The sequence below is a fragment of the Sminthopsis crassicaudata genome, chromosome 6 (assembly GCF_048593235.1).
Source record: "Sminthopsis crassicaudata isolate SCR6 chromosome 6, ASM4859323v1, whole genome shotgun sequence".
In the NCBI taxonomy this organism is placed as follows: Eukaryota; Metazoa; Chordata; class Mammalia; order Dasyuromorphia; family Dasyuridae; genus Sminthopsis; species Sminthopsis crassicaudata.
The window spans coordinates 249,168,422-249,190,219 of NC_133622.1; the positions used below are offsets into that span (position 1 = coordinate 249,168,422).

Below are 21,798 nucleotides of genomic sequence, written 5' to 3' on the forward strand. Positions count from 1 at the left end.
CTGCTTTAAGAGACTCCTCCTTGAGCAAAATCTGGATTTCCTACTGAATTAATTGCCCCTGTTTCAAGACCCCTAGCCTGGAAAGGTGACTCAAAAGTTAGTCTGATTTTTCCATCTTAGCCTCCTTAAAACTCTCTACTGTTTGATCCTTTAGGATCAAAGACAAACTCTTCTATCAGGGCTTTCAAGCCCTCCACAAATTGGTTCTCACTAAACTTAATTCTCTTGATTCTCATTGTTGGACTTCTCTTCTATTTGAACTTAATGTCCAATCTCTCACTTACATACTTTTGCCCAGGCTGTGTCCCTATAATTTTCCAAACTTACCTTTCCCTCTGAAAATCCTTATGTACCAACTCCAAAGGAAAAAAAAAAAACTTCCTCATTCTCCTAGTTGTCAGGAAAAAAAGTTCCTCGTTCTCCTAGTTATCAATGACCTTTCCTTCCTCAAACTGCCTTCTATATTCATTCTTCTATATGTGCTATGTCTGCCACTTACCCCATAGAATGCAAATCTCTGAAAGGTAGGGATTATTATTTTTTGTTTGTTTCTTTGTTTTCGTTTCATGTCTTCATCACGCAGAATGGTGCCTAGTCCAGTGGGGACTTAATAAATGTTGGTGGAGTTAAAGTTAATTCAATAAAGAAATGAATTATTAAATTATAAAAAATCTAACCTCAGCAGTTGGCATGAAATAGGCGGAATTCTCCATGGAAAAGCTCAGGGTTTCATATTTCCATTTATAGAGTAAACGAGACTTTTGCTTGGAACAAAATGATCTGGGAAGGAGAAAGGAGAAACCCAGGTGGCTAATTCTCCAATTGATAAACGTCTAAAGATATGAAGAAGCAATTTTCAAAGGAAAAACATCCAAGGTCGATACCTAGACGCTATTAATAATAAAATGGTGATAATGATAACTAGAATTTCTTAAGAATCTTAAGGTTTGTAAAGTGTGACTTTACAAATGTTATTTTATTCTCACTCCAACTCTGTGCCCAGGCACATACCCAGGGTCTGAAATAGAATTGCAACTCAGGTTTTCCTGATTCTGGATGTTGTGTCCTATCTACTGCAGTTCCCAGATACCCTCACATGTAAAAATGATCCCAATTCCTAATAATTAGAAAAATATAAAATAATAACTCTGAGATTCATATCAAACCGAGCAGATTGGCAAAGATGACCAAGAAATAAAAATGACAAGTGTGAGGTTGTCTGAAAACAAGTACATCAGTGTACTTTTGGAGAGGGGGAAAGGGAGCAGTGGCAGGAGACAGAGGAGAAAGGAGCAGTCCACCAGCTCTTCACCCAGCTGGGACAGCAGAGGGATGGAGCATGGCCTCAGATATGTATACTCTGGCTTCCAGACCAGGAGATTGAAGAATTAGATGAAACCTTTTAGGGCTAAAAGGCCAAAGAAGGGACCTCAAACTTTGGGGAACCTATGAGAAAACCTTCAAGAAAAGCTGCAAGGGAAAGTGGTCCCAAAGGAGAGATCCAAGCAGGGCCAGGCTGGGGAACCGCTCTACCTGGAGAACTACTGAGTTGGGCAGTTAACAATCAATCATGTTAACAATCAGTGCCAACTCTGTGCCAAGTTCAGTTGTTTCTGCCCTGTTAAGGGCAAATGTTAAAAGGGTATAAATGTTGTTGCTCCAGGGGCAAAGTTCACCCTTCATTGAGCTTCTGGTAATAAGTTAGGTGGCCACAAGATCAAGGCTCTGAGACTAGAGACAGATTAATGATCTTTTATGAACTACTCACCCCACAGTCCCTAAGGCACTCCCTAGGTGCAGGGAGCTTGGTCATTTTCTCTGAGAGGAGCTATAAATCATGAACACAACCAGGAGAGACGACTCTGGCTCCCCAAAACAGAACATCTTCCTTTTCTAGTTCAAAGTCTCCATTCTTTTTTTTTTTTTTTTCAATAAAAAGATCAGGGATATACTCACACCAAAAATTTCATAGATGGACTTTGTCAGTTTCTTAACTATTTTTTCTTTTTTCATATTTTTCCCGATTATACATAAAAATCTTTAACCTTTTTTTTAAAATTTTGCATTCCAAATCTCTCTACCTCCCTCAACCCTGCCCTCCCCCATTGAAAAGGTAAGCAATTTGGTGTATGTTATATATGTATAGTCATGCAAAACATTTTCATATTAGTTATATTGGAAAAGAAAGGAATAAATAAAATATATGAAAATATAAAGAAAAATAAAGTTTTAAAAATATGTTTTGATTGTGTATATCCTCTGATCCAGCAGTATCTCTCCTGGGTCTCTATCCCAAAGAGATCATAAAAGTGGGGAAAAGTTTTTTCATGCTGCTGTTTTCAGAGCTGGTTCTAGGAGTCTGTAAGTGTTCCATTATTCCAAAGCGTTATGATCTATAGAGTGGTTCAGTCACCGCTCTCCCAGCCTGTATTTTGATGTGTAAGCAATCACAAACACTTTTTTTTTTCTGCCCTGGGACTATAACAAGGATCCCTGTTTCCTTATATCTATAAGTTCTGGTGTGTTAGGGCTCCTCCTCACACTGGGACTGGGCCCCAATACTACAACCTAGAGCTCTGATCCAGAACCATGTAGATCAATGCAACAGAGTCCTGCACCCAGTGCCCAGCAAAGGGACCTCTATAATCTCCTTCTGCTTAGTTGTCCAACCCCTTTACCATGGTCTGAGAGCTCCAGAGGCCACTGCTGCCACTTCAGCTGCTCCCAAGGCCTGCTGCTGGTTCACAGAGTGTAGCCTGTCCTGGACTGTGCTTCACTCCCACTCAAGTGAGATAGAAGTTTCTTACTGACCTTCTAAGTGGTCTTGGGCTAGAAAATTGGTAACCACCCCCCATCCTTTTGAGTATTCTGCCACTCCTAAATCCACTCAAGGAGTTTTTAAGAATTTATGCAAGTCCCTGCCTTTACTCCACTATCTTGGCTCTGCCTTTGTCTCCCTTCTTGTCTCCTTTACTCCCCCACTTGGCTTCTTAGAGGTAATCATAGGACCCAGGGATTTAAAACCAGGAGAGACCCCTAAAAACATCAACTAACAAGAAAAGTAATGGCTTAAGGATTGTGAAGCACTTTCTGCAAATTATCTCATACAAGACTTGCCATCCCCAAATTCTACTCTCAGAATTCTTGCTAGGTTTCCCTTATACCTGGAATACTCTTTGCCATCAGGTTTCCTGGGCTCTCTTCAAGTTCCAGTTAAAATCAAATCCAGGAAGCCATTCCCAACTCTTCTTAATTCTAGCACCTTCCCTCTGTTGATTATTCTCAATTTGTCCCATCTGTCGCTTGATGGTGCTTCATTATTGTATGTGCCAGATACTCTGCTAAAAGCTTTATAAGTATTATCTCATTTGATCCTCTGGGGGGGGGGGTGCTATTATTAGCCCTATTTTTTATTGTTGTCATTTCTGTCATGTCTGATTCTTTGTGATCCCATTTGAGATTTTCTTGGCACAGATACTAGAAAGGTTTACCATTTTCTTTTCCCTCATACTATAGATGAGGAAACGGAGGCAAACAGGGTTAAGTGACTTGCTCAAGGTCACACAGCTAGTAGGGGTCCAAGACTACATTTTATTTATTTATTTATTTATTTTTATTTAGAATTTTTTTTTCTACAGTACATATGCATGAGTAATTTTTTTATAATATTATCCCTTGTATTCATTTTTCCAAATTATCCCCCTCTCCCTCCACTCCCTCCCCCGATGACAGGCAATCCCATACATTTTACATGTGTTACAATATAACCTAGATACAATATATGTGTGTAAATACCATTTTCTTGTTGCACATTAATTATTAGCTTCCGAAGGTGTAAGTAACCTGGGTAGATAGACAGTAGTGCTAACAGTTTACATTCACTTCCCAGTGTTCCTTCTCTGGGTGGAGTTATTTCTGTCCATCATTGATCAACTGGAAGTGAGTTGGATCTTCTTTATGTTAAAGATATCCACTTCCATCAGAATACCTCTTCATACAGCATTGAAGTGTACAGCCACAAGACTACATTTTAACTCAGGTCATCTTGAATCCAAGCTTAATGTTTTGGCCACTGTGACATCTAACTGCAGGTAAAGAGATTGGATTCGAATCCTAGAAGTTTAAGGGATCTTGAAGATCCTCTAGTCTACCTGACCATACCCAAGCCCCCTTCCCATTGAGCTCCTGCTCCACTCATGAATATGATCTCTTAGAACTTATCTATTCCTGATCTGAAAGGGTTAACTTCTTCAGCCTGGACTCCAAGAGTCTGATTGCATACCCTCCCATTGCACACTATCTAGCCAAGTCTTCTGGATGCCAACTGAGGTCAAGGATCCAGCTGGGAAAAATAGGGGGAAATTATAGAGGGGAAAGGATGAAGGAATAAGGTTCAACTTCTGACTCTTTCATCTATTAGCTGTGTGACCCTGGACCTTAGTTTCCAAATCTACAAAATGAAGGGGCTAAAGCCCCTTCCAGCTCACTTAGGATCTGATGATTCCTATATGTGCTCCTTACTTCCTAGGTAACTTTGGACAAGCCCCCTCTCTTTTTTAGATGGTTTGGGATAATAGGAAGCCTTGAGTTCAAATTCTGACAGCTCTCTACTACTTGGGAAACCTTGGGAAAGGCAATGATGTTAATGCTCTGAGTCAAGAAGAGTGAGTCAATAAACACATGGTAAGAACCAGGAGAACAGAGGTACTCAGCAGCAACAAGATTATGTGACGATCAACCATGGTGGACTTGGCTCTTTTCAACAATGTGGTGATTCAGGCCAGTTCCAATAGGCTCATTCGATGGGGAGAGCTATCTGCATGAGAGAACTCTGAAGACTGAATGTGTATCAAAGCATAATATTTTCCCCTTTTTTTGATTGTTTGCTTGTTTTTTTTTTTCCTTTCTCGTGGTTTTTTACCTTTTTGATCTGATTTTTCTTGAGCAGCATGAGGAATATGGAAATATGTTTAGAAGAATGGAACGTTTAACCTATATTGGATTGTTTGCTGTCTAAGGGAGGGAAGAGAAGGGGAATGGGAGAAAAATTTGCAACACAAGGTTTTGCAAGGGTGGATATTGAAAACAAGCTTTGTATATATTTGGAAAAATAAAATATTTATTAAAAAAAAGGGGGGCAGCTAGGTGGCACAGTGGATAGAGCACCAGCCTTGAATTCAGGAGGACCAGAGTTCAAATTTGGTCTCAGACACTTAACACTTCCTAGCTGTGTGACCCTGGGCAAGTCACTTAACCCCAGCCTCAGGAGAAAAAAAAAAAAAAAAAAAAAAAGCATGTGCTAAGTGCCTACTGTATGTCAAACAATGCATTCAGCACTAAATGCAAAAACAGGGGAGGGGAGGGGAGAGGGGTATATGCAGAAACAGTCTCATCTGTAAAATGAGAGAGTAGGGCATTAAGGACTACATCTGGGATTCTCTGTTCCCTAGGTTGCCTTGCCAGATTGAGGGTGGAGGAAGGATCCAGGAAGGGGTAGAGGAGCCAAACAGCTATCACAGCTCTTGCCAGATGCTACAAAGGGCATTAGGACCCTGAAGGGAATGGCTAGCCCAAGAGCTGGGAGAAGGGACTTTGGATACATTCAGAGCCAGTCCTAGGAGTCAATCAGGTTGGCGGGGCTGGCCTTGGCCCCAGCAGCTCCCAGCCTCAGATAGAGCAGCCTCAGGGAGAGAGAGCTACCTGGCTCCTCACTCACTCACCCTCCATGTGGCGAGGAGAAGGAGGTCTGGACCCCCTTCCTGACAGCTTCATCTTGCAGCCACCAATCTTTTATCCGGTGAGTAGTTTCCCTGGCCAGGGAACTCCTGGTGGCAGGCTCTCTAACTTCCCAAGTTCTAGTAATGAATGCTGGGAAGTAGGTCAAGTTTATCCTCTTCCCACCATCAGTGGTGTCTGCCTGGAGAGGAGTGTCCTGCTCTAAGCAGACCCTGTATTCAGTGGCATGGAAAACACCTTGAATCTGGAGTTGAGGGGCAGGATCTTGGGTTCCAATCTCAATTTTTGGCTCAAATCACAAGGCAGAGTAAGGAGAGTGTTTGTTTTGGAAGCAGGAAGAGAGAAATTTGCTTCTGATCCCTTTCAATTTGTTCTCCCTTCTATCAGCCCCCCCCTTCCCTTTTCTTACCCCATTCTCCTCCTTCTGCCCTTCCTTTTATCACTCTTCCCTCTTACCTTTTCTTTCCCTTTTTCCCTTCTACTTCCCTGTAGGGTAAGATAAATTTCTATACCCAACAAGGGGTGTATGTTATTCCCTCTTTGAGCCAAATCTGATGAGATTAGGATTCTAATAGTAATGAGTAATAGTAATTTTTGTGCCTTTTCATGTGATCTAATTTACCCCATTTTGCCTCCCCTTTCCTCTTCTATCAGTATAATCCTTATTTCACCTCTTAATTTCTTTGTTATGTCATTACATCAAAAGTTAACTTGAAAAAGCTCATTCCCCTCCCTTTTTTCCCTCTACGGTAATAATTATTTTTGTCTAATAGTAATAGTAATTTTTGTGCCTTTTCATGTGATCTAATTTACCCCATTTTGCCTCCCCTTTCCTCTTCTATCAGTATAATCCTTATTCACCTCTTAATTTCTTTTTTTATGTCATTACATCAAAAGTTAACTTGAACCCATGATCTATGTATGTCCTTCTAATTGCCCTAACAAAGATACAATTCTCAAGAGTTCCTAATATCATAACAAAACAGAACTTTGAATCCTGACACTTAAATTTTTTATGATTGTAGATAAGAGTCTTAGCCACTCAGCCTCAGTATTCTCTATAAAAATGGAGATAATAATAGCTTCAGTTCCTGTCCCTAGCAGGTTGTTCTGAGGCTCCTGAGATCTTGGGAAAGTGCTTTGTGATCCTTAAAGCTAGTTAAGTTATTACTATCCCTATTGCTATCTGTGTGACTTTGGGCGAGTCCAAGAGATAAATCCCCCCATCATTCGGGGTCTTTCAAGCTGAAAGGCTACTGATGACTAGTTGGTAAATAGCACTGGAGTAAATGATCTCTGAGGCCCCCTTTGGCTCTACACAGATGATCTCTGTCATTCTAATTCTTACTCAAGTATTAGTGACTTATGTGTTCCTCTTTCCTAGAAGCATTTCAGACTCCTAGCATCTGGTTGAAGGACCATGGAATTATAGGTTTAGAGTGAAAAGGGACACCTCTAATATATCATCTAGAGTCTAGACCATCCACTGTATTTTGCTGATAAAGAAAGTGAATCTTAAAGAGGTAAAGTGACCACTGACATTTTCCCACTCTGGGCAATGGATCAGTGAGCAAAACTTCCTCTATCTTCAAAGCTAGGGAAAGGATAGGGAGGAGCAGCTTGTGAGTCAGTCACTGAGAGCCAGTAAGTGTCAAAAATAAAGTTTTAACTCAGAACTTTCTGACTTCAAAGCCAACGATCCCAACTATTATATCCTTCCTCTCCTAGAGAGGTCTTAATTATACATAAGAAGAGATTAGATGAAATGATCTCTAAGCTTCCTTTCAGCTTTAACATTCTGTGATTCCCTATTTTTGGTGAAAAAAGGCAGTCTCTCTCCTCTGTTAGCATTTGCTCCCAATCTTTTTAAAAATAATTTTTCAATTCCTAAGCATTTATCTGTTTCTTCTAGCCATCTTCCCACCTTGAAAAAGGAAAGCATACCTCTTGTAATATATGTGTGTATGTATAAATACATACATATATAAGATATTGATGAGTATTAAATGATGAGTAGTAAATTGAGGAGTAAATTGTGGTCTAAACAGAGATGGATCTGTTCTTTTCTCTCTCTCCTTCCTTCCCCAAAGTAACCAATGGCGGGTTCGGCAGCAAAGGAATTTGCTACTTCATGCTGTATGGAAACATAGTCTTTATTGATTAGAATGGGAACACCGGAGAGCCGGTGGGCAACATGGCTGCATGGTACAAGGCCATTTGCAAAGAGAAGATTCCCGTTCTCTCTTTTATGCAGTGATGTAGGGAGGTTCCTGAGAGTGATGTAAATTAAGATAAGGACTCTCTTGTTATCTTTTGGGGACAGACAGAAGTCTCTTCCCAAAAGGAATTTCCTGATGCCATTTGGTCTATCTGAGCAGATTAGAATGGGGGCTGTAAAACCCTGGCCATCTCAGATAGCCCAAACTAGTTTGACCAGATTTTGTATCAAAGGTCCAAGTCCCAAAAGAAGTTGGAGATCAAACAAAGAATACCAAAGGGGCTCCCGCCCTCAACAATATATGCATATAGTTGAGCAAAACGAATTCCCATATTGGCCATTCCAAAATAATTGTGTCTCATTCTTCATAGTAAGTCCATCATCTTTCCATCCATATGGGAACATGTTCTTCCTTATCAAGTCTCTGAGACTATAGTTGGTAACCACATTGCTCAGAGTCCTTAACTCTTTCAAACTTGGTTGTCCTCATTGTTGTTGTTTTTGCAGAAATTGTTTCTTATTACTTAGGATATAATAGCGTTTTTACACCACTATAATATTCCATCATATACATATACCATTATTCTCTGCCATTTCCTAATTGATATTAATTTTTTCCCCCTGAGGCTGGGGTTAAGTGACTTGCCCAGGGCCACACAGCTAGGAAGTGTTAAGTGTCTGAGACCATATTTGAACTCTGGTCCTCCTGAATTCAGGATTGGTGCTCTATCCACTGCACCACCTAGCTGCCCCAATATTAATTCTTAATGTCCAGTACTTTGCTACTATAAAGAGTTTCTACAAATATTTGTATACATATGTCTCTTTTATTTTTTCCTGAATTTATTTAGTATTTTATTTTCCTCCAGTTATATATAAAATTATTTCTAATATTCATTTTTAAAATTTTGATTCCAAATTATCTCCCTTCTTCCCCCACCCCTCCAATTACTTCACAAGCAATTTGTTATAGGTTAGTTATGTGTAGTTGTACAAAACATTTCCATATTAGTCATATGTGAAAGAAAATATAGACCAAAAAAACTCAAGAAAAATTAAGTTTAAAAAAAAGTATGCTTCAATCTGGAGTTAGACATCATCAGTTCTTTCTCTGGAGATGGATAGCATTTTTCATCATAAGTCCTTCAGAGTTGTCTTGGATCATTGCATTCCTGAAAATCACTAAGTTGTTCACAACCGATCATTCTACAGCATTACTGTTACTTTGTGCACAGTACATGTCACTTTGCTTCAGCTTCTGTAAGTCTTTCCAGGTTTTTCTAAGAGCATCTTGCTCATCATTTCATATAGTACAATAGTATTCCATCACAATCACATAAAACAATTTTTTCAGCTATTCCCCAATTGATGGGCGTACCCTCAATTTCCAATTCTTTGCCCCAGAAAAGAGTTGTTATAACTTATAGATTCTTTTCTTTTTTGTTTTTTAATCTCTTTTAGGATATAGTCCTAATATTGCTAGGTCAAGGGGTATTCATGATTTTATACACCTTTGGGCCTAATTCCAAATTATTTTACAGAATGATTGAATCAGTTCACAGCTCTACCAACAGTGCATTAGTGTCTCATTTTTTCCCACATTCCCTCCAACATTTGTCAATTTGTCATTAGATATGAGATCGTACCTCAGAATTGTTTTAATTGTTTCAATGGTGTTTTAGAGCATTTTTCATATGGCTATAGATAGTTTGGATTTAATTCATTTGAAAACAGTTCATATCTTTTGATCATTTGTCAACTGGAGAATGGCTCTTAGTTTTATAAATTTGACTCCGTTATATGCTTGAGAAATGAGGTCTTTATCAGAGAAAATTGCTTCAAAATTGTTTTCACAGTTATTATTGCTAACTATATTTTACCAGCCTATCTGCCCCCCATTTATTCTATTCTCTTTCCTTTTATCCTGTCCCTCTTTAAAATATTTTGTTTCTGATTATATCCTACCCCAAATCTGATCAATTTTTAATCACTCCCCCTCACACACCTTTTCTCTTTTCTCTCCTACTTTCCTGTAGGGTAATATAGATTTCTATACCCAATGGAGTATGTGTTATTCTCTTTTTGAGCCAATTCTGATAAGAGGTAAGGTTCGATCACTGTGTCTCACCTCCCCTTTTCCCCCCTTCCACTGTAAATAATTTTTCTTGTGTCTTTCATGTGTGATAGTTTACCTCATTCTACCTCTTCCTTTCCCTTTCTCCCAGTACATTCTGCTCTTACCTCTTAATTTTATTTTTTTAGATATCATCCCTTCATACTCAATTCTTACCTTTGTCCTCTATGTATACTCCTTCTAACTGCTCTAATAATGAGAAAATTCTTATGACTTAGAAGTATCATCTTCTATGTAGGAATGTCAACAGTTTAACCTCATTATTTCCCTTTCCTATTTACCTTTTTATGTATCTCTTGTACTTGAAAGTCAAATTTTCTATTTGTCTCTTGTCTTTTGTCAAGAATGCTCAAAAGTTTTGTATTTCATTGAATGTCTATTTTTTTCTACTGAAAGATTCTACTCAGTTTTGCTGAGTAGGTGATTCTTGGTTGGTATCCTAGCTCCTTTGCCCTCCAGAATATCATATTCCAAACAATCTAATCCTTTAATGTAGAAGCTGTTAAATCTCGTGTTATCCTGACTGTGGCTTCACAATATTCGAATTGTTTTTTTCGGGCTGCTTGCAATATTTTCTGCTTGACCTGGGAGCTGTAGAATTTTGTGACAATATTCCTCAGAGTTTTCATTTTAGGATCTCTTTTAAAAGGTGATCAGTGGATTCTTTCAATGACTTATTTTACTCTCTGGTTCTAGAATATCAGAGAAGTTTTCCTTGATAAATTAAAAAATGATATCCAGGTTTTCTTTTTGATATCATATCTTCCAGGTAGTCCAATAATTTAAAGATTATATCTACTGGATCTATTTTTCAGGTCATTTGTTTTTCTAATGAGATACTTCCCATTGTCTCCTTTTTTTATTCTTTTGTTTTTGGTTTATTGTTTCTTGATTTCCCAAAAGGTCATTAGCTTCTATTTGCTCAATTCTAATTTTTAAGAATTTTTTTTTCAGTGAGCTTTTCCACTTTTCCACTTGGTCAATTTTACTTCTTAAGGAATTTTTTTTTTTCCTTCAGTGAATTTTTGTTCCTTTTTTTCTATTTGGCCAATCCCACTTTTTAAGGCAGTTTTTTTCTTCTGTAGCTTTTTGTAACTCTTTGACCTATTCTGTTTTTTACAGTGTTCTTTTCTTTACTATTTGTGTGTGTGCCTTCTTTACCAAGCTGTTGACTTACGTTTTCATGATTTTCTTGCATTGCATACATTTCTCTTCCCAATTTCCCCTTTACTTCTCTTCCTTGATTTTCAAAATCCTTTTTGAAGTCTTTCACATCCTGGGACCAATGGAGGGAGGATCCCTAAACTTCAAGGGTTTTGTGCAGCTATTTTCAGAGATATTTCTAAGGACCTGGAAGTTTTCAGTTCTTTCAAGATTGGTATGATCTAAAGAGTACTGTGTTTACCACTCTCATGGTCTGTGCTCGTGGTCTGTGAGTGACCACAAGCATTCTTTTCTCCTGGAACTATGAGGAGGAACTAACACAAGCTCTGGTGTGTTAATGCTTCTCCTCACCCTGAGACGGCCACCCAGGACTGTGACATAGATCTGAATATAGGCAAACAACAGGGTCTTGTCTCAGTATTAGCAAAGACATCCCCGTAATCTTCTGACAGTTGTTCAATCCCCTTAATATCTGTGGATTGAAAGCTCTGGAAGCTATCACTGATGATGATGATTCAATAGCTCCCCAAGCCTCTTCCTGGTTTTCTGGATAATACTCCATTCTCACCCGATGTGACAGACCTTTCCTACTGAGCTTCTAAATTATCTTTGACTAGAAAATTATTTTATCCCCATCCTTTTGTGGGTTCCGCTGCTTCAGGAATTGTTTTTATGGCATTATTTCAAGGTGCTTAGATTGGTTTAGGGCATATATGAGTCTTTTTTCTTCTTTCTTTGATCTCTTTAAAGTATAACTGGGTCAAAGAACATACATAATTTAGTGACATTGTGGGTATAGTTCCAGTTCCAAATTACTTTCCAGAATTCCCAGAATGACTCACAGCTTCACCAACAGAGCATCAAAATGCCTGTTTTTCCACCAAACTTGCCAGCATTTGTCATTTTCCTTTTTTCATCATCTTTGTTAAAATGATGTGCGTAAATGTGAACTACAGAATTGCTTTCATTTGCATTTCTCTTATTATTAGTGATTTGGGGTGTTTTTCCATATGGCTAACTTAGATTTCTTCCTCTGACAACTTCCTGTTCGTCTCCCTTGATCATTTATCAATTGGGAAATGGCTTTTATTTTCATAAACCTAAATCAGTTCTCTATCTGTCTTGCTCCTAATCTTCCAAGGAAAGTCTGTCTGTTCTATTGGCCAAGGGAAGTCAAAGGCTGAATTTATCCTTTATCATCCAAGGCTGAATTTATCCTTTATCATCCAAGGCTCCTTTCCCACAGGGTGTAAGGAAGAATTAATGAGAGCAATGAAATCCCAGTGTTCCCTAATTAGTACTTATTCCTCATATGGTCACTACTTCCTCCCTAGAACTTTGGTTCATCAGAGGCCAGAAGGGCATGCTGGGTAATGACTGAACCAGACAGCTGTTTACATTAAGACTCTGACTGTCAATGATAAGACCTTCCTCAGGCTGACCCATAAGAGTCTACTAGACCTTTTCATCTCCACTTATCTCCCCCTCCCTACCCACCAAGGATGGTAACCTGTTTGAAACAGTGGGGCAGGCTACAGACTTGCCTTTTAAAGCCAGGAAGTAGAAAAATCCAAAGAGAAAGTTTCAGCTCAATCAATCAGGAAACATTAAGGTTTTATTATGGCAATAAGGTAGCACAAGGAGTAGAATGATACATTTGTAATCAGGAGGACTACTTGAGTTGGATTGCAATTTACTAACTGTGCGACAGTGGGCAGTAATTTGTGAGCTCCGTTTTCTATATAATGGGGATAATGGTGCAGCATGGTTGTAAGGATCAAATGAAATTTGATGTAAAATGCTTTGCAAACTTTAAGGAGCTATAGAATAATGAGTAGCATTTCTACAGTGTTTTGAAGGTTCACAAAGTGCTATACATAAGTAAACAAAGTAAGCATGTAAATATGGCATATAAATAAAATAGAATGTTTTGGTCCTATAAGAAATGATGATTATAGGAATATAGAGAAATAGGAGAGAGAAGACTTGTGTGTAAAGAGTTTTGTTAACCTTAAAGCATTATATATATATATATATATATATATATGCTAGCTGTTGTTATTTTCACATCTCACAACTTGATCAGGCAAGTGTTATTATCCCCATTTTATAGACGTGGAAACCCAGGCTGCGAGATACTGAGCATCACACAATCAGTAAATGTCTGAGACAGAATTGAAACTCTGCCTCCTGGTTCAGCGCTGGGTCTCCCTCAGGGATCAATCCACCCCAAAGCATTGACTTATTAGGCCCTAGGGAACAGACCAAAATGACCCTCTGCGAGCTTACATTCTATTGGGATGGAAAGGGGAAGGGACTGAAGAGATCAGCTCAGGGAACTAGGCCTCCTGAACCATAGTACTCCCGTGCAGATGATGCACATCGCCATCACTCCAGATGTGAAAGGTAGGGGTGCTGAGGAGAGAACCAAAATTCAGAAGAATCCCCCTTTTTTTTCACACAATGCCCTCTATCAACAGCAATGGCGACATCCAGCACTTAATTGTGCATCAGGGTTTGCAAAGTTCTTTACACTGAAGCTCTTAGTTGAAACTCACCCTCCTGACCCTTACCTGCAAGGTGTGCCCTGTGCCCACCTGATCGAAGAGGATGCTGAGGGTCACAGAAGTCATTTAGACTTGCCTGGGATCGATTGAATTAGCTCAATAAACGTAAAATGCACAAAGTTAGAGAAGCCCCCCCAAATGTCCATAGGGAATATTTGTGTCCGACCTGTAGCCGAGCACTGTGAGCTCATATCAGTCTGATCAGCCACCGTTGGGCGTTCTGCAACTGACTCAGTGTAGTGATATCATTTTGTTCCTCCTCCAGAGTGAAGGAACAACCAACCATGGACCAGGGGGACAGTTCCAGGTCACCCCCTTCTTGACCTCACATTCAGTTCTGTTTCCATTACAGCACGTTGCCTTAAAAACAACCTGCTTCAATATCTCTCTCTAGTCTTTCCATCTCTATGTGGGTCCCCTGCCTCCTGCCTTTTTTTTTCTTTTTGCTGAGGTAATTTGGGTTAAGTGACTTGCCCAGGGTCACACAGCTAGGAAGTGTTAAGTGTCTAAGGTCAGATTTTAACTTATGTCATCCTGACTTCAGGGCTGGTGCTCTATCCACTGCGCCACCTTGCTCCCCCCTCCTTCCTCCTGCCCTCTCACATCACTTTGCCCATGCCTTTGTTTTCCAGATAATCCCCTATGTCACAACAATTTTTGGTGGCCTTCACGCTGGGAAGATGGTCATGGTCCAGGGCATGGTCCCACCTGATGCTCAGAGGTAAGTGGCTCAATCCTGGTATTCAGAGGGCTCCAACCTCCTCAGCCCCGCCCCCCAGAAGGTAATGATGGGGAAAGGGGCGAGGTTGCTTGCTTTCCTCCATAGACCCCAGAACAATAACTGCCTGAGATGCCTGAGTACCCATAGTCAGCCCTGTTACCCTCCAGCCAAGATGCTCTGCAGCGGGCACCAGCCTTCCCAGGTGGGGCTCCAGGGTTCTGGGCTGCTCACCATCTCCCACCCCTCCCTGCCCTGACCCTGCCAGGTTCCAGATCGACTTCCAGTGTGGCTGTAGCCAGCAGCCCCGGCCAGACATCGCCATCCACTTTAACCCTCGATTCTACACCAATAAGCCCCATGTCATCTGCAACACCCTGCACTGGGGGCAATGGCAGCGGGAGGCTCGCTGGCCGGAGCTGGCCCTGGGCAGAGGGGATGCTTTCCGGATCCTCTTCCTCTTTGGAAATGAGGATGTAAAGGTAATAGGGATGGAGAGCCATGGGCTTGTGTGGGAGGAGGCGAGAGGAGAAAAAGAGGAGGGAAAGACTAAGGGAGAGAAGAAGAGGGAGAAGGAAAAGGGAGAAAGAGAGAAGGAGGGAAGAGCAAAAGGGAGAGAAGAAGAGGAGGAAGGAATGAAAGAGGAAAGAAGAGAAGAGGAGGGAGGAGGGAAGAAGAAGAGGAGAAAGAAAATGAAAGGAAGCCAGGATGTCTAGAAAAATGATGGAAAGGAGAAGAGAAAGGAGAAGAAAGAGAAAAGAGGAAAAGGGAAAAAAGAAGAGGAGGAAGGAGCAAAGGAGAAGGAACAAAAAAGGAGGGAGAAGGGAAGAAGAAGAGGAGAAAAATAAAGGAGGCTAGGATGTCTAGAAAAAAGAGGGAGAGGAGAGAAAAGAGAAGGAGGGAAGAGAAAAAGGGAGAGAAGGAAAGGAGGAAGGAATGAAAGAGAAGGAAGAGAAGAGGAGGGAGAAGGGAAGAAGAGGAGGAAGAGGAGGAGAAAGAAAGAGAAAAGAGGCCAGAATGTCTAGAAAAAGGAGGGAGAGATGGAGGAAAGAGAAAAAGAGAGAGGAGAAGTAGAAGAAAGCACATAGGAGAAAGAAGAGAAGGGAGGAGGGAGGGAGGAGGAGGAAAGAGAAAGAAGCAGAGGGAAGGTCAGCATAGACTGGGGAGGCAGGGATCGTTTGATACCCACCACTTACAGTTGAGATCCTTCCCAGAATCCCAGGGGTTCCTGATCAGCTCATTCCTTGTCCTAAAAGTGAAGAGGTGGGTGGGAGCCGGCAGGGGCTGGACGTCAGGGGGACCAGCCATCTTTTTCTCCAGGTGAGCGTGAATGGCCGACACTTCCTCCACTATCCCTACCGGCTCCCGCTGTCACGAGTGGACACTCTGGGCATTTATGGCCACATTTTTGTGGAAGCGGTCGGATTCCTGAATAGCAATGTAATTTGTCTGCAGTGGGACAATCCTCCGGCCCTGGGTGGCCGCGCTGGGGTTTTCTGCTTCTAGCTGGGAGGGTACAGGGAGAGAAGAGGCCGAGGCAAGGATGATTTACAGGGGAGGAAGGGGAAGGCTAAAGGAAAGGGGTGAGCTCTTCCCTGGGTAAAGCACATGGGTTCTTGGGCATTGATGAGCTCTGTGGGCACAAATTAAAAAAGACTCGACCCCCCATTTTGTCTCACGTAACAAAGTCTCCTATATTTATATAGGACTTAGACTATATAACAAGTATAAACCCCCATTCATGGGGAAAACCACTAGACTCTCTGACGTGGCCAGGCAAGGATGCTTGCTGGCCCCTGCTTGCTACAGCCCCTATCTTGTCTTTCTTGGACAGCCCTTTGTGGAGGGTGGAACGGAGTACCCCGACGGACATGTGAGTAACAAGGGGGCTTCCCAGGCTCCTGCTGCTCTTTGGGGAGGGGGCCTTGAGAAGCTGGGCCAGGCTCCCTCTGCCCCCTGCGCAGGGTGGGGAGGGACTGGGCCCAGAGCCCTGAAGAAGGGCTTACTATGTGTGAAGGGTAGCCAGATGTCATCCCCTTCTTTCCCCCACCTTCCTCAGCTTGCCCAAGTCCTCGGCTGCCCCTTCCCTTACTGCCGTGGCTCCAGGGTCTCTCCCAGCTCCCCTGAGGCTTGCTCTTGAACTTTGCCTTTTCTGTACCAAAGTCTCTTCTCCTTGACCCAGTAGAGAATTGCTTTCAAGCCTGCCTGGAGCTCATCTTGAGGCTGGGGGAATGGGGGGGTGCTGGTCAGATGTGGGGGGCACGCTCTCGCCAACTCCTTTTCCCTTGGCAGCCTTTTTTACTGAAAAGCTCCAGATTGGTGAGTGAGCCTTTCCTCCCATCTTTGGGAACCCAATATTCCTGGGGGGCCAGGTGGGTGGGGGCCGAAAGACTTCCTCCCATATCGGGGTCTTAAGGGGAAGAGCTAAGTTTCTTTGCAAGATGCTGCCTGCAGTTGGGCAGAGGGCCCGGTGGGACTGGAAGCTCCCTGAGGCTCGGACTACAGGGGTTTCCATAGCCCCAGCCCCAGCACAATGCATTGCAGGTCTCAATGTGTGCTGAATTGGGGAGGGGGGGGTCCATCCAGAAGGAGTTCTGTGAGACAGGCCCAGGAGCAGGCAGCTGGTTCTGGGGCCTGAAGAGGCCTTTGCTGCTCTTGCCAAGGGCTTTGTGATTGGAGAGTGTGCAGTCAGAAGCTGTGGTCTCTTGTGGAGTGAGGGGGAGCCTCCCATCCCCCTTTAGCTCAGACTCATCTCCTGGGGGACCCCCTCTGAGCTGGGGCCTCCTGGGATCTCAGTAACTCTCCCTTGTCCTTTCAGGCAGTTCCCTGCACTTGGCCTCTTCCCAGGGGTCTGTGGCCAGGACAGGTCATCGTGGTTCGAGGTCTCATCTGCCCCAGCCCTCAGGAGTAGGTACCTGCAGGATGCAGGAAGTGAGTGGTCCAAGGGGGTCTGAATTCATGTACAGAGCCCGGGTGGAGGGTAGAAGTCAGGGGAACATCTCACTGCAGAGCTGGGGCAAGACGCCAGCCCCCTGAGGGCCTCTCCCCGGGCACCCGAGTCAAAGATAAGGATGCTAAGGACAAACTCAGGTGTAGCAGATGCTGGGATGCTCCCCATTTTAGAGCTGAGAAAAGGGGCCAAAGTCACACAGCTAGGTAAATGTACAAGGCCAGATAGGATCCAGGTCTTCCCAGCCCGGCGCTCCTTCCTGGCCCGGTTCTGCCTCTCTCAGAGCAAGGGACCAAATGCCAGGGTCTCCAAGCCTCCAGACTCAGTAGGTACCAAAGCAGGCAGGGGCCTGGGAGGGCTGAGCTCTCTGTTACATTTTGGAAAGGAAGGCCATCCACAGGCCAAATACGACCCCCCCATCTCCCCAACCCCCATACTCTGGTTTGATCCACAATTGCCTCCTCTCGGCCCTGGACCAAGAAACACAGGTGGGGATGGCGTATGCTGCATCCTCTCTGCTCAGGGGTGACTCTGGTCTCCCCCGGGCTGGGCCTGGAAGGCTTTTGGTATGGACCAGGCCCAGCTCTGCTCATCCCTGGCTACAAGGGGATGGGATCGCGGGCCACCACAGCTCCTGAGAGATGGCCCACTGGGACGATCTTGAACCAGCCCAGATGCCCCGTGGCTATGGTGGAGGGCTTGCTATCTCTGGAGTCAAAGGCCCCCAGTTCAAATCCCACCTCCAAACCATACTGCCTGTGTGACTTTGACCAAGTCACATCATCTCCCAGCGGCTTCGATTCTTGTATCTGTCAGCTGGGAGAGGGACGAGCATAAGGTCCCTTCCAGCATCAGATCTACGATCCCGTGAGCTCCCAGCTTGTGCCTCTGTGGTCTGCCTTTGTCCTGTACTGGGCAGGGAGAGAGAACGAGTAATGAAATGAATAGTTGTGTCATGTTCTCCACTAACCACGATTATGATACTGTCATTCTTACAATCCTCTAACTCAGGTGAACCTCACAACTCTTACCGGTAGTTGCTGCTATTCCCATTTTATAGATGAGATCACTGAGGTCAGGGGGATGGGACGGAGAGGTCAGGTGACCTGGCCAGCATCACACAGCTGGTAAAAGGATTCTGAAGCAGAATTGGAATTCAGAACTTCCTGAGTCCCAGTCTAGCGACTGATCTCCTCCTGCCCTCCCCCAGAAGCCCTCCAGTGAGGAAGGAGAGAGCACTGTATCTATTTACCGGACCTCAGCTCAGCACCTGTGGGAGCAGTCCCCAAATCCCATGCAGTTTTAGAGTGAAGGGGAGCCTGTCCTCCTCACCCCTCTTTTTGCATGGAGAAACAGGGAAGGAACTTGCCAGGATCCCATTCTTGGGATCTGACAGGACCTTACTTTTCCTTCTCTAGGAGGTAAACTGAGGCTCAGAGGTAGACATCACTTGCTTAAGATCACAGAGTCAGAATTTGGCTCCAAACCCCTCTGCCTTAAGAAGCCACATTGCAGTCCCTTTCCCCTCTCCCCTACTTTACTTTAGCCCCAGCTGGCACAGGAGAGAGCGCCCCAGACTGGGTCAAGGCTCCAAGCAGACACGCAGATGCCAAAGGCTGGGAGAGCTTAACACTTTGGTGCCCTCAGTGGATGGGATCTTATGGAACGTCAGTTCTTCTTCACTTCTTTGTGTGGGAGGAAGGGTACTAGGGAGCTATAGGTTGTCCCAGCCTCATTAGCCAACTATTGCTACCTAAATCAGTGTGTTGCCACGGATAGAGCAGCAGATTTGGCACTAGTTCTGCCTCCTAATAGCTGTGTGATCTTGGGCGTGCCATTTTCTTTATTTAATGAGAGGGCTGGTTTCTTCTACATTGTGGTGTAGACATCGTGCCCTCTAAGTCTGGTTCTGGCTGAAATGACTTGAGTGGGGAGTACTAGTCCACTCTTAGATGGGCAGGAAAGTGCCCTCCAGACCCTCCCAGTCCATCCCAGTTAAGGGTGCTCCCTCCCGATCTCTCCGCCCTTTCCTCCGTCTTCTGCATCCAGATTCACCCTGAGCCTCCAGGATGATTCCAGCCACCCCGCCATGAAGCTCGAGGTTTGCTTCAGAAAGAGAACATTGGCTTGGATCTCCCGGTGGGGCCGCAAGGAGCCCGTCTCGGCCCCTTTTCTCTTTCACCCTCGGCGCTTCTTTGAGGTGAGGAGTTACAGGAGGCAGGGATTCCTGGCAAGGTGCTCCATTTCCCCCAAACCTTATTCTCTAAGGAAGGATGGATATGGGGATGGGGGGAGTAGCATAGCCAGCATCAACATCCTCATTTTACTGATGGGGACGTCGAGCTTTTGGTGAGATAGAACTAGCTAGGACTCCCATATTCCTATGAGGAAGTGAACAGTTAACTCTGGAGAGTGGGGAAGTTCCCTCGGAGTGGGGAAGACTGGCACATAATTGGTACTGTGCTATCCTGGGCGAGGTACTTAATATTTCTGTGCCCTGGGCAGCTTTCCAAGGCCTCAAGTTGCCCATTAGGTGCGGGCCTGGCTTGGGAGAAGGCTCCCCTCTCTGGGAGTTTCCTGTACCAAAGGAATCACTCTTCCCATTCAAAGAGAAAAAAATATCTTGACAACTCCCACAGACGCTTCCTGGTGACAGGAAGCTGAGGTGGGATTCACAAAGGCCGGGCTGATGGAATGGACTGAAAAGGCAGAGTCCCGCTCAGGCTGTGTATCTGTTACCTGAAGAGCTGACTGGCTCCATGTGGAGTGGAGCGCATCTCCAGGAGTGGCACAGGAGGAACTTTTCAGCCCCAACAATCCCCCCAAACCGGCTAAACTGGGGAGAGTTGCAATCGGCATGGGTGAAGGGTATAGCCACAGCAACACAGTGGGAAATCCGAAATTTCTGCCAGTTCATTATAAGGAACATGGCCAAGTGGAGGGGAGTCGGGAGAGCTGGGTTTCAAATCAGATCCTGACACTTGCCGACTGTGTGATGGGAGGGGAGGGATCCTGCCTGGATTCGTTTCATGTGTGAGATGAGGGCGCTGACTGGAAGGCTTCGGGGGCCCCTTCCAGCTCTTGAGCCCAGGATTCCACTGTCCCAACCGGCCACATGCCAGCTCCCCAGGCCAAGATGCTCCCCTCAGCTTCCTGAGCAAGCCCATGAGTGTCTCTTTGTCCCCTAGGTCCTGCTCTTGTGCAGGGGCAATGGCCTCATGCTGGCCCTGAATGGGAATGCAGTGGGGGCAGCCAGCCTGGGACAGCAGACTTTGGGGCGCCTCCGGGAGCTTCGGATCAGCGGCAGTGTGGAGCTGTACTGTGTCCACTGCTAGAGGCCCATTGGAGCATCCCTAGCCCTAGGCCATCCAGGGGCCCATCCGTCGGGGGCCCAGCAGTTCTTGGACTGGCCCACATTTCCCCAGGGATACATGTCAGTTCAATGGGTAGGGAGAGAACTGGCGTGATCTTTCAGAGAGGAACGAAGAAGGGTTGGCAAGTTCCTTGCAGTCTGGGGTTAGGCCCTGCCAGGCCAGGGCACAGACAGAATGAATTCTCTGCCCATCATCTGGGGACCTGACAGCACTTGGTGACAGGAGAGCAATGCTGTCTTTGTATCCCAGCAGCCTTCAGTGCAATGCCTGGCACAGTGCTTAATAAAAGTAGGTGCTTAATAAAAGCTTCTTGACTCAGTCTGAGTGCTCTGCCCACTTTGTGCTTCCTAAAATCTCACTGGATTTTGGTGTTGGTTTTCTTGGCTGCCATGACCCCTGATGCTTTGCTAGTCCAGCTTGAGGTCAAATGAAACCTTCCCACTGACTGGGTGACCTTGAACCTCTGAGGCTCTGTTCTTTCCCCGCTCCCCTACACTGAAGGTATCTGCAGAAGACCCCCCACCCCCAACCATGAGACCCACTCCAGTAGAGCGCCAGTGGAGGCGAGAGTTAAATCCGCCTGAGACGCTGATGCCCCTCTCAGCCTCAGTTGCCTCATCTGTAAAATTGATGAAGTAGGACAGGGCACCCTCTAGAGTCCCTTTCAACTCTAACTCTGCAATCCTGAGCGTCCCTCCTCCCGGCCATGGCTGGGGACTGGGGCTCACTGAACAAAGGCGGTTTTCATTAGGAATCTGCTTTAATGGTTCTATTTGAAAGTTTTTTCTGCAACTCTTAATGAAGGCCCTGGAGTGGGCTTAGCTAGGCCAGGGGCCACAGGCAGGCCCCTCTCGCCCCCCCGGAAGAGTGGGCTCGCCGCCGCCGCCAGGCCCCCACCCAGGCCTCCTTAGATTGCCTCTCGCAGCTGCCTCTCGCG

At 44.4% G+C, this 21,798-nt stretch overlaps 1 protein-coding gene across 1 annotated transcript; it reads left to right on the plus strand.

Annotated features, from left to right (window-relative positions):
- Positions 1-5,691: 5,691 nt before the first annotated feature.
- Positions 5,692-20,822, plus strand: LGALS12 (galectin 12). The gene is made up of 9 exons (XM_074275003.1): positions 5,692-5,797; positions 14,452-14,540; positions 14,806-15,019; positions 15,858-15,977; positions 16,372-16,410; positions 16,830-16,856; positions 17,356-17,444; positions 19,537-19,687; positions 20,676-20,822. The coding sequence occupies exons 1-9, from the start codon at positions 5,726-5,728 to the stop codon at positions 20,820-20,822; spliced, it is 948 nt and encodes a 315-aa protein (XP_074131104.1). The 5' UTR covers positions 5,692-5,725.
- Positions 20,823-21,798: the final 976 nt, after the last annotated feature.